The 13534-nt window shown below is 35.4% G+C and overlaps 1 protein-coding gene across 4 annotated transcripts in view; it reads right to left on the bottom strand.

Moving 5' to 3' along the window:
* The window catches only part of LOC150086925 (receptor-type tyrosine-protein phosphatase S-like), a 1004071-nt gene that overhangs the window by 332471 nt on the left and 658066 nt on the right, over positions 1-13534 (bottom strand). For all 4 annotated transcript variants that reach the window (XM_090372826.1, XM_090372825.1, XM_090372828.1 and 1 more), the window contains one exon: positions 1523-1610. In XM_090372826.1, the coding sequence (XP_090228952.1) occupies positions 1523-1610 (88 nt within the window). The remainder of the gene's footprint in view (positions 1-1522; positions 1611-13534) is intronic.

Below are 13534 nucleotides of genomic sequence, written 5' to 3' on the forward strand. Positions count from 1 at the left end.
CTGCCACTCACTCTATATTATAATAATGGCAGCAAGATTCGAACGAAACAACGGTTTTACATATATTAATTAGTAACCAACAAAATACTATCTAAATTAAAAATAAAAATAATGAGAGTAACTAAGACTATAAAGCTACTTATAAAGTACGATAACATATGACAATTAGTAAATAAAATGGCAAAAGTCTTAAAAAAACTTATGATTTCTTGGAGCTTGAAATTCACTGCTTGCACTTGTAATGACACTCAACGCCCTCTCACAAGATTCAAATTTTGAGTGTACTAGAAAAGTTGATACAGATTTAAATAATGCCTAGGCATGATATCGTGAAATTTATAAAGAAATTAGAAGACTATCATGTAAACAAATGATTCTTGAAGCACTTTTGAAGAAGATGATGACTCTTGTGCTTCCAATGAGTGCCGATCCAACAATGAGTGGTGAACCATCAACAAGTGATGAACCATCAGCGAGTGTGCATTTAGTCAATGATGATGAAGAATAAACATTTTTTAACATTTGTATGACATAAATAATTTCTTTATTATTATAATTTGCTTGATTTTAAAAGCTATGTTTTCATTTCTTTGGATAAATAAATCATTGTTTAAGCATAAACTATTGTTTTGTTGACTTTAACATGACTATTGCCAAATTTCATTGTCGAGAATGTAACCCCTATTTTTCTATGGTATATACATTCCCACTTTACGAGCATGCGCTAGGAACGAATTAACTCATAAAATCGGGAACTACTTGTATTCACTTTGGGTCTCTCATACTATAGAGTGACAAAGTCCAATGGGAAGTAGGGGTGGGGTTGGCTTTTAGATATAATGTTGTTTATAATAATGATGGCAATATCAGTCAATGATTTCATGATACAGTACATAACATGAAATCATGGCTAATTTCATGTATCTTTTGAGTACATTTAAGCAGATGGATTTGTTATTACTGAGAAAGAAAACATGCTTATTTTAATGTACATTTTAAATTTTAATTGTAGAGAATTTTCCTTATATATTTTAGAATATTTAAAGCTTTAACTGTACTTAAGCTCTATAATTTCTTTATAGAAAATTTTAGTTTTATATATGTTTTGTATGCTTTATATATATATATGTTTCACAACATTAAAAGATTTTTGAAATATAGTTTGGTTGTGATTTTACACAGTTCAGTACATACCATATTCCCAAACTCAGAGGATTATTTCAGCACATGCAGAATATGGGCAGTTGCATTTAAATTTTCGCTAGTTGCTAATGCATTTTGTATGTAATGTAATATGAATGGGAAAAAAAGTTTGAAGGTATTAGTTTTGTAGCATCCTCATCCCCCCATACATATATAATTGATAATAAAGAAATACAGACTGAGGCTTTATTATCTTATAATTATCTCCTTAAGGGAAAAGGATTACAGCTACAAAAAGTTGTTCTGATCCTTTTTCTTAAATTGACAGCTCTGTATTAGGACTTTCTACACTACCACTATTTTATGCTGTCATACTTACAAGGTAGAATATTTCCATAACGATTCTTTTTTGCATTTTCTGTCTTTTTTCCTGCTGTCCATGAAGCTGTCTGTCCAATAACTAATTGCTATATAAAAAAATGACATGAAAATTTATTTTAATATGTGAAATAACATAGTGAAATCAACTTACAAGATACCTTGAGGGGAAACCAATTATTAGAGCTTCTTTACAGGGAAGAATTATTCCCCCACCAAGTGAAAATTTAAGCCTCAAAAAATCATTCACTCCATCAGTCACTTCACAACTGACTGATGTGGTTTTTTTTTTTTTTTATTTGGAAATGAAATCATGTCATTCATGTACCTTCAACCATTAATTTTCTCTAACTGAAATAGTATTTTCTGTTTCGTAGCTGCCAACTTTTGACTTTCAAAATAAAGATCAAGCATTTTGAAAGCAAGAGATTTTGTGGCCAAAAGAGATAAAAAAACAGGAGATTTTTCAAAAAAGCAGAATTGGTGCCCAAAACAAAGAGAAGAAAAACAAAAGTTTCTTCAGAAAAAGTAGATTTTTTTTAAAGGCCACATTGCACTGATTTAAATTAAATTAAATTAAAAATTTCACTGGCAAAATTAAATTAAATAGGATGGTTTATAAGTACAGCATGCTTTTAAACATTAGCTTGCCTAACATTTTTCTGCAGATTTCGGTTTGGAAACTCTATTAAGCGTCAAATGATTGCTTTCTTTTAAGAAAGATATTGTTGCAAACTTTGCTCTCTTCAGAAAAGTAGTTGAGTCAAAGTTTTGTTCATAACAATGACCCCGATGTCTAAACTTGACTGTCAGGAGCATTTTCAAAGCTTCACCAAAAAGATAAGATCTGAATTCAGGGTTTTTTTTTTTTTTTCCTTTCTAACTTGGCTGAATATTCTCTCACAGCCAACACTATTATGAGGAATTGTTAAAATGCCAAGCATGATTTGGGATAATATGTTATATTTAAAGCTTCTTTGCATACTTGCTTGTCAGTTCCACAAGACTAGTACATCAGTTCTTTCCTCTTTCATAATAGTGTCTGGTAAGGTAGGTAGATTCTCCCGCAGAAACTGACAGAACTGATGCTGAAAAACGTTTAACTGCTTCATCTACTTTTTTTAACTTTAACAATGCCAAGAAATTCTGGAAACTTTTCCACAAAACAACTTAAAATTTTAAAATGGCACACTGCTAATTGGAGAAACTTGTGCTATCTCGGCATTTATAAGAACAACGTTTTTCATTGGGAACTTATACACCGTGTAGTCATATGCAGCCATAAAGTACTTTCTGATTGAGTAAAGTAAGGGAATCTTCTCCTCTTGTTTTACGTTCTTCCTAATCTTGGCAGTAGAAATGTTTATAACTAAGCATGAGCTATCCTTTTTTTGACTTAATACCATAGCAGACTAAAAAATTATTTTTTAGTCTGTTATGGTATTAAATATTCCACTTCCATTTTGGAAGTGGAAGAGTTAATAACTGTTGACATAACAAATTTGCACAAAATATTCTTCAACATATCTGGGAGTAATGATTTTTGTATGTGGATACGAGATAATGTTGAACTGAAGAGTTATGTTTGGAGTTCAAATTTTGGCATAATGTCTAAAAGAAACATACATAATACTTTATTCAAGTCAGAAAAGAGAAACACAAATAGACTTTCAGCATGAGTGAAGATAACATGGCTAGAATTATCATCTTGATTGCCTGTTTATGATTGATTTTACCAGAATTTTGCAATTCAGAAGTTTTCTTCCTATGTTCATCAATTTGTCTTCTTTCAAAGCTTTGAAAATCAGATTTGAAGATCAGTCAGTGCCACTCACTAGTGTTCACCACATGTTATACTTTTTGATTTGGTAACTCTAAGAAGTGCTCATATTTTCTCACCACTTCTAACCTCCTCTTTAAACAGACTTGTCAAAGGATGCTACTGTTCCAGTGAACTTAAATATTTAACGAAAGATAGCCAATGTATAAAAACATGCTTCAAAATCTTTAATTGAGTGGTATGCACCTGTTGAAATTGTTTAAACATATCTTTCCTTTTTAGCACTTCTTTCTAGATAGTAGTCAATTTCCATCAATTATTACACTTTCAGAGGAAGGCATGCAGCTCCCTTTCCAGCACAAAAATTAATAAGGCGACAAGAACAGCCTATTAACACCAAGTGCTCAATCTCCTCTTTTCTTAATGCTCTTACTACTCCAGTTTTTAGGAATACTATAATAAGTGCCGTATCAACACCAAGTGCCAGACAGTTTCTTGAAGGAATCTCTCATGCTTCCTGTGGAGAAAATGTGTCCACTGAAAAAATCCCACATGCTTCTGGCTGTACAAAAGATGCGTTCATTGAAGGAATCCCACATGCTTTCCAATTGTACAATGTTGTACCCTATATACAGTCACTTTCCTGTATAACCAATAAGAGAAAGCTGCTTTCAATTTGTCATTTTTTTTTTATTACAAAAGATCACCATAATGGGATATAGCTTTGAATCACTTTTATTATCGCTGTCTGTAGCAAGTAAAAATGGCCTATTTTTCAGAGCCATCACTACCCCATTTTTCCCTATCCATACAATTTCACTAATGATGCCTGTTGCTTTTGTTTTCCACAACCATACTTTTCCTGCTATTTCACTATTGGAAAACATATTTTTGAACATGTGTTTGCATGATCAACACAACTCAGAGAAAGATTATATTCTGTGACAAAAGATGCAAAATAAACATTCAGCATGAGTGACATCATTGTCGCCATGAAACGCAACATTATTTCTACATTTTGTTTTATGCATTGCATGTTATTTTTATTTATTATTATTTTTTTCTTTTTCTGGTGAATATAGCCTTACTTGCTAATGCACCAATAAAACCCAAACCAAAATTCTCTTTTATGTTTATTTGTTTGCAAATATCTGATTATACTGCATTTTCTGCCACTTGCAATGGAAAAATTATATACACATACAATGGACAAATGTGTTACCTTTTTTTTTTTATCAGATTTTACAATTCATGTAAAACCTTGTATATATGTCTTTGGAAATTATATGTCATATTTCTTATCTTACTAAAGGGTATTGTTAATTAGTACCACACAACACAAGTTCAATGAAATATCACACATTACAGAACAATGCTATTATTGTGAATTTTTATTTTGCAATGTAGACTACCACAGCATAGCTGAGAGCCAATTCATTAAAAGAATATAAGCAAAATTTCACAAAATTTCTAAAAAAAAAAAAAAAAAAAAAATCCAATTTTAACAAAGTTTTTTGTGAAAAGAAAGCAACAGAGAAAAACTGAGTAACTCTTTGTCACCAAGCATATTATGATGGTGGTGGAACAGAGAAGGGTCAAATAAAGTGAAAAAAATGAATTCTCCATAGTAAATCCAAAGAGTTGGCAGCTATGCTGTTATAAGAAATTGACTGGTTGCCTGCTACCTAATGTACATCACATGAGTCTATCATTGAAATTAGATGGAGTGTATAAATTTCCTCATGGAAATTAACTGGAATGTATTTCCTTAAAAAATATACATTTCAGTTAATTCCTATAGAACTGCATGAACAGTATTATTCTGTACACTAGCTAAGTTTTTTCATCATGTATAAAATTTATTTTTAATTCGTGGGAGGGCTATTCAGATGAAAAAAAAAAAAAAAAGGAAATTAGTGGTATGATATAAAGAAAAACATTTACACAAAACACAAATGCACAAAGAGAAATGTGATAAATTATGTTTAATAAAAAGCCATTTTCAATTCATCAAAAATGTTAAAAATATTTTTTTATAATAAAAACAAAAACTGAGTCTAATATATGCCAAAAAGGCACTGATGTTCCCTATGTTGGTGCAAGTGAGCTTTTGTTTAAATTTTATTGTAAAGTTTGAATAGTACTATATTGAACAAGTACAACTGCAGAAATTGTAAAATCAGAATTATCCTAAAACATAAAAAAATATGCACATATTAGTAATTACACTGATATTAAAAGCTGGAAAAAATATTTAATCATTTTTATACCAATAAAATGATTAAATATTTTATACGTGTTATGTAACTTTCTATAATTCTGCAATGATGATTTCAAAAATAACATACATTTTGTTCCATCACATCAGGATTTTTTCTATAATTAAAAAATGAGAAATACATTTTCCTCTATTTGATTATATTTATTATATTATTGCTGGGGGATTTTAACCATATTAAATTATGATCAGTGTTTATTTTAAATAATTTAATTGGTCAAATGAAATTAATTAACATAACCTGCTCAGTCACAAGGTTTACATATGTTCAAATGTACAGTTTTTGCTTTGATTTTCGCTTTTAACCAAAGGTCTCTCTTTTCAGCAACCTGAAGTAAATAGCCATTACATTGACCTGCCATTTTTCACTCCCTTGGAAAAATCTTTTCTTTAAATTTTTTGACACTAAAAAGGTTTTTGGAGATATAAAAGGTGAACCTTCAAACTTATTAATACTAGTAGAGGCAATGATGCAAGAAAGCAAGCTTAAAAAATATCAGCCAAAAAAAAAACTTGAACCTCACAGCACCTGTCCATCCTCTAATATAATTTGTCTAGTTCTTCCTTGAATTTGTTCAAAGTACTACTTCCGCAACAACAAATGGAAGTTTGTTCCAAAGATCAACACCAAGCTGGCTGAAGGCAAACTTCAACATACCTATTTTGCAACCATCATTCTTCAATTTGAATATATGCCTTCTCACATGTGTAGTATGAACAACAAGAATGCCATTAGCAATGAATTTTCTAAATCGATTCAGTTTTTAACACTCAATCACCTCACAAGTGCCTAATCTCCAGACACTGCAATTTGCAGAAGTGAAGACTTTCGTCTCCAGTTCTGCAAATCATTTTAAGAAGAATGTAGATCCAGAAGATCTACATTATTCTTAAAATGAGGCCTCCAGACTTGTATGCAGTACTCAAGGTGTGGCCTAACCATTGCCTTGTACAATGAGATAGTCACCTCATTGTACAAGGCAATGAGGTGACTTGGTGACTTGAAGAGGGCGCTGACTCTCTTTAGAAAATACAGCTGCGAGTTACAGGCTCCGAAAAAAATGATAAGTGTTTGCTGTTTATTTACATAATTGTTATTTTATATTGTACTTAATACGTAGTCTTATAGTTCTAATTACATTGGTTATTTTTATTTTAATTTATATAAACAGTTTTTGTAGATATACGTAATACTTTATAAAACCGTTATTTCGTTCGAATCTTGCAGGCATTGTTTTTGTATATAGTGATAGGGAATTCAATTTTTTAATTGAGGTAGTTAGGTATCTCTAACGTATAATTATAGAAACAGTGATACGCTTCACTGTTTCTATTAGATAGCGTAGTATTGACATTTAATTTAATTTAATTTATTGATCTGATTAATTTAAAATATCATGCCCCAAATTAGAGCAGCAAAGCAACGGGCACAAAGTGGCAGGAGTGCTGTGACTCGGGGGAGAACTGAGGGGGGCGATTCTCCAACGCATCACAGCCTAAAAAAATGTGCAACTTGTGAAATGTTTGCCGAACTATCTGGAAAGGAACATGATATTGCCACGGGGGATGTCTTTGTGTGTGTGCGCGATGTAAGGAGTGTAAGGAAATCAGGCGACAACTCAGCGTTGTTATGGGCCTATATGAGAGTTTGATGGACAGGGTGGATGCCCTCAAAAGACCTAAATTGAGGGGCCCATCAGGCTCTCAGCTGCCCACATCAACGCCAGAGCTTGGACTTGGTCATCATGCAACACAGCGGCAACCCCCAAGGCAGAATGTGCTGGTCCCACAGGAATTAGTAGTTGTTGGTGACTCTATTGTCAGGGAGACGGGAAATATATTGTGTAAAAAGGATAGGTGAAACAGGACCAGGGTATGTCTGCCAGGGGCAAAGGTTGATGACGTTGTAGAGCAGATATCATCTTTTAGGGGCACAAAAGGTGATATAGTGGTACACGTTGGCACTAATGATATTAAGAGTAGGAGACCGGCAGAATTACTTAACAAGTACAGGTCACTGATGGAAAAAAGCCGTGAATTAGGGTTGAATTTGAAAGTGTCTGCAATTCTGCCCAGACACGATAGGAGGGAGTATATCATGAGAGCCTTCTTGATCAATTCGGCCCTGGAAAGATTGTGCAAGGCTCAAGGGATAGAATTTTTTTCAGCCTGGACTGTACTTGTTAACAGGAGAGACTGCTTTTACAGGGATGGGATACACTTAAATAGAAAGGGTGCAAGAATATTTGCTGATGCTATCGAGGCAGTGTTAGGTGGGTCGGAAAACTGATAGCTTGGGGGGATACAAGGACTAATAGTTTAACAGTAGCCGTAGGCAGAGGTGAAGGTGATTCTTGCACAACTTCTATTAGAATAAGTAGCAACCTGGAGCGAGGGGGTGTTGGGGGTTTCAGGGACGGATGGCAGTCATCGTGAAACAGGTGGGTATATGGGAAGTGTTAGAGTAACTAAGAATAAGAATAGGTGCATGTATACCAATGCTAGAAGTATAGTAAATAAATTTGATGAATTTGAAGTGTTGGTCAAGACATCAAAGGCGGATATTGTTGGGATATCAGAGACGTGGTATCACACAGATATAAGGAATGCTGAACTGGAATTTGTGGAGTACAATGTGTACAGAAAGGATAGACAGGATCAAAAGAGAGGAGGTGTTATGCTGTTAATAAAGAAAAACATAAAATCAAAAGAAGTGCATCCAGTTGATATAGATGAACAGTGCACTGTTGAGTCAGTTTGGTGTGACATAAGCACTGCGAAAGCATAAATAAGAGTAGGAGTGTGTTATAGGCCTAATGTCTTGAATGAGTACAATGAACAATTGTACAGAGAAATAGAGTGGGCTAGTAAATCGGAATGTCTTATAATGGGGGATTTTAACTCCCCAGATATTGACTGGAACTTGTGGGTTGGTCACACACTAGTCAGACTTTTGTGGATTTATTGGATGGTTGTTTTCTGCAGCAGCATGTTCGAGAAGCAACCAGAGAAAGTAATACTCTTGATCTGGTTATCAGCAGTAATCATTCATGTATTAGGAATTTGAAGATAAAAGAACCACTAGGTGGCAGTGATCACAGTGTACTGATGTGGGATTTACTTAAAGATTTAATTACCATCAGGGGTAAAGGAAAGGGTTTTTGCTTCCGTAAAGGCGAGTACAGTGGTCTCCGACAGTTTTTAAATTCTGTACAGTGGGATCAACTGACGATGTTACCAACAGTAAATTCTAAGTGGGAAGCATTCAAGGAATTAATCGTGGAAGCTACTAAAAGTTTCATATCTATTAAGAAATATTGTTCAAGGTTTAGGCCTAAATGGTAGTCAAATGAACTAATGAGACTCGTAACAGAAAAGAAAAATGCATGGGATGCATATAAATTATCAAGCGACTCAGAAGCCTATGGCAGATATAAGTTAATCTGTAATCAGGTGACAAAGGAGGTTCGGCAGGCGAAGGCAGATTACGAGAAATCCATGGCAAAATATGCTAAGAAAAACAGCAAGGATTTCTTTACTTATATAAACTCTAAAAGGAAAGGGATGAATCTGATTGGTGCAATTGACATCGATGGTTCGACGGTTGATGATCCTGCTCAGATAGCAAACAAACCAAATGAGTATTTTGCATCTACATTCACACGTGAGGAATTATTAAGGTTTGAAAATGGCAGAAGGTTATCAAATTGTAGCAAGATACTTAATGATTTTGTAATAACTGAGAGCAAAGTGGAAGAGAAATTGTTGAAGTTAAACGTAAGAAAAGCACCTGGGGTGGATGGGATCTATCCAGTTATATTAAAGGAGGCAGCAAAGCAACTAAGAAAACCCTTAGCCATAATTATGAGAGCATCCTTGGACTCAGGGGAGGTTCCCACAGACTGGAGTGTGCAAATGTATCCCCAATTCACAAAGGGGGATCGAAGGGTGACACGAGTAATTACAGACCAGTTAGTTTAACTTCTGTTCCGGTTAAAATAATGCAGTCGCTGGTTAAAGATGCATTGCAGGATCATCTAGACAAGACTGCAGCAATAATTCAGACACAACATGGGTTTGTTAAGGGAAAGTCTTGTCTGACAAATTTGATAGGATATTATGATGTGGTTACAAAGGAACTGGATGCCAAAAATAATTTTGATATCATATATTTGGATTTCAGGAAAGCTTTTGACACTGTTGCGCATGGAAGACTATTGTACAAATTGGAACAGAATGGTATTAAGGGTAAGTTGCTACAATGGATAAAAGGATGGTTAAGTGGGAGAAGACAGAGGGTGGTAATCAATGGGTGCTGCTCTTCTTGGACTAATGTTATTAGTGGTGTCCCACAGGGTTCGGTGTTAGGTCCACTGTCGTTTTGTATATTTATCAATGATATTGATGAAGGTATATCAGGCTTAATGTCGAAGTTTGCAGATGATACAAAGGTTGGCAGGGTTGTTAATGACAGTAATGGCAGTGTGCTACTGCAACAGGAGCTAGATAATTTGGGCAGATGGGCTAAGAAGTGGCAACTGAAGTTTAACCTTGACAAATGCAAAGTACTGCATATGGGTAGAAGTAACCCCAGAGAAACGTACCAACTGTGTGGTACTACACTTAAGGTGGTAGAAAATGAAAAAGACCTGGGAGTAATTGTGCAGGCAGATATGAAGTTTTCTGAGCAATGCAGACAGGTTGCCAGGGCAGGTCATGGGGTTTTGTCAATGATATATAGGAATTTTGCTAGCAGGGAAAAGGAGGTGATTGTCCCTCTGTATAAGGCAATGGTCAGGCCACGCCTTGAGTGCTGCGTACAGGTCTGGAGGCCTCATTTTAGAAAGGATGTAGATTTACTTGAGCGTGTACAGAGAAGGGCAACACAATTGGTGAGGGGAATGAAGGGATCCTCTTACCAAGAGGGGCTTAAGTTCTGCAAATTGCAGTGGCTGGAGACTAGGCACCTGCGCGGTGATCTGATTGAGGTATATAAGGCCTTGAATGGATTGAGCACGCTGAATTCTGATGGATCCTTCCACTTGTTCAGATTACGAACCTAAGGGGGCATAAATTCAAATTAAGAAAAGACAGATGTAGAATAGATGTGCGGAAATTTGCCTTTAGCCAGTTGGTGGTTAATTGCTGGAACAAACTTCCATCTGTCGTTGTGGAAGTTGATAGGTTGAATAAATTTAAGGAGGAACTGGACAGGCATTTGTAGAAAATGGTGTGATTTTTTTTTAATTTTTTATTTTATTTTATTTTATTTTTTTTTTGTTGGCTGATGCTGCATAAGCTCATACATTTGCTTTCTTGCATCACATGCCACTACGCCGACCGGGCTAGCCGGGTGGGTAAAGTGCCTGCCTGGCAACCCAAAGGTCGCGGGTTCTAATCCCGCCTCGGGCTTGGATCAAAGTACTGCAAAAAACCTTGGGAGGTGCACTATGGCCACAGAAGCCGATGCGCCAATAACTACCAAAAAAAAAAACATGCCACTAATACTACCTCCTTATCCCTGCTAGCAAAGTTCCTGTATATCATTGACAAAACCCTATGAGCTACCCTGAAGCCTGTCTGCACTGCTCAGAGAACTTCATATCTGACTGCACAATAACCCCAGGTCTTTTTCATCTTCCATTACCCTGAGTGTTGTATCACATAGTTTGAATGTTAATCTGGGATTATCCACATGCAGTACCTTGCATTTATCAATGTTAAAGTTCAACTGCCACCTCTCAGTCCATTTGCCTAATTTTTTTAGATCATGTTGCAGTAGCTTACCCCTGATTACTGTCATTAACTACCCTGCTAACCTTTGTATCATCTGCAAACTTAAATATTAAGACTGATATACCTAAGTCCAAATTTTGCAATCCAAATTCCACAATTTTTCCAGTATGTTTTTAACAATCGTGTTGAAATTTGAATACATGTTGTCCTCCAAAAAAATTCTGAATAACATTCTTGGAGCCAACCATGCTTCTCTTTCAACTTGTTTCATCGTTCCTTCAAATTTTTTATGCAAAGTTAACATCCCAATATGACTCTCAAAGCTTTTCTTCCTCAACTTTTTCTTTTTCCATTGCAGATATATCACTCTGCTCTCCCATTTGCACAAAAGTAAAAACAGGTGGCAAGGACTGATGAAATCTATCATTGATACTAAAGGAAACAGTAAAAAGAGATAATAAAATATTTAAATACAACAACAAGAGCAACTTTGGATTCAAGCAGAGTTCCTGTAGCTAGGAGATATGTAAAAGCATTTCCTATTCACAAAGGTAGTTCAAAGGGTAAATGGGAAAGCAGACATGTGCAAGTTTGATTTCTGTCAAAGAGAAATCAAATCTGTTTATTAAAAGGTGAAACAAAAAAAGAAAAAGTGACTAGTAAGAAACAAAATCAGCATAAAGACACTGATGTTAAATTTAATAACACTAACTGAAAATTGTATAATATATATTAAGTGGCCCATAAGTGAAAAATTGCAGGATATGTTCTTCCCAACAAATCAAACCCCCATTAAAATATGTGTTCTCATTCCCATTTCACAGTGATAAATTCATGTGGTATTTTAAAGTGGAAAAGTTACAACTAACATGTGCTTGAATATCATATACATGGCTGCACTCTAACTTTGCTGCTCTGTGCATGTTAATACCAGTAATGTAAATCTGTCTTTAGCTTTCTCAAGGCCTTCCCACCAAAATGTATGTACACATAGCAAACTATGTCAGGGCTAGATTGCGATGAAGACCCCTTTAACAAATAACTTTTTTTTTTTTTTTTTTTTTCATGACAGAGAAGGTGCCTCTGTAGCCAGGTGGGAAGGAGCAGCAGTGCGTAGCACACGCTTCTTGATTAGACCAAGGTTCGAGCCCGTCACCACCAAATATGGAGGATGCGGAAAGGTCAGGGAATGACCACCGCACATCCCAGAGCAATATGGCCTTAGTTGCTAATGCTCCTAAAACCCAAATAAACAAACAGTAACAAAAACATGACAGAGAACAAGCAAAACACAGAAAAAAAAACCCTTTTAACTGACCTCCACTTAATCAACTCACTGGAATAGTTAATTTAGCATTAGCATTAGTAGAGGCATTTGATGCAAGAAAGCAAGCTTATGCAGCATCAGCAAAAAAAAAAAAATAAATAAAAAAAAATAATAAATAAATAAAAAATTACCACTTCCACTTCACCCCTCTGTTCGTTCGAAATACCTGTCCAGCTGAGCCTTAAACTTATTTAGGCTATCAACTCAATTTGAATTTATGCCCTTTCAGGTGATTATTCTGAGCAAGAGGAAGAATCCCATCAGCATTGAGCATGCTCAAACCATTCAAGGCTTTATACACCTCTATCAGATCACCTTGCTGGTGCCTAGTCCCCAGACACTGTAATTTGCAAAACTTAAGCCTTTCTTCGTAACAGCACCCCTTTGTTCCATTCACTAATCTTGTTGCCCTTCTCTGTACTCGTTCCAGCAGCTCTACATCCTTCTTGAAATGACGCCTCCAGGCCTGTATAGAGTACTCTAGGTGTAGCCTGACCATTGCCTTATACAAGGGAATAATCACCTCCTTATCCCTGCTAGAAAAATTCCTATATATCATTGACAATACCCCATGAGCTACTCTTGCAGCCCGTCTGCACTGCTCAGAGAACTTCATATCTGCCTGCACAACCACCCCCAAGTCCCTTTCATTCTCTACCACTGTCAGTGTAGTACCACAGAGTTGATACGTTGCTCTGGGGTTGCTGTTTCCCATGTGTAGTACATTACATTTGTCAATGTTAAATTTCATTTGCCATCTCCCAGCCCATCTGCTCAACCTTTCCAGATCCTGTTACAGCAGCATAGTGTCAGTAGTGTCCTTGACAACCCTGCCCACCTTCGTATCGTCTGCAAACTTGGGCATTAAGCTTGATATACAATCAATATCATT

The sequence above is a fragment of the Mastigoproctus giganteus genome, chromosome 4 (assembly GCF_048544385.1).
Source record: "Mastigoproctus giganteus isolate SK-2022 chromosome 4, ASM4854438v1, whole genome shotgun sequence".
In the NCBI taxonomy this organism is placed as follows: domain Eukaryota; kingdom Metazoa; phylum Arthropoda; class Arachnida; order Uropygi; family Thelyphonidae; genus Mastigoproctus; species Mastigoproctus giganteus.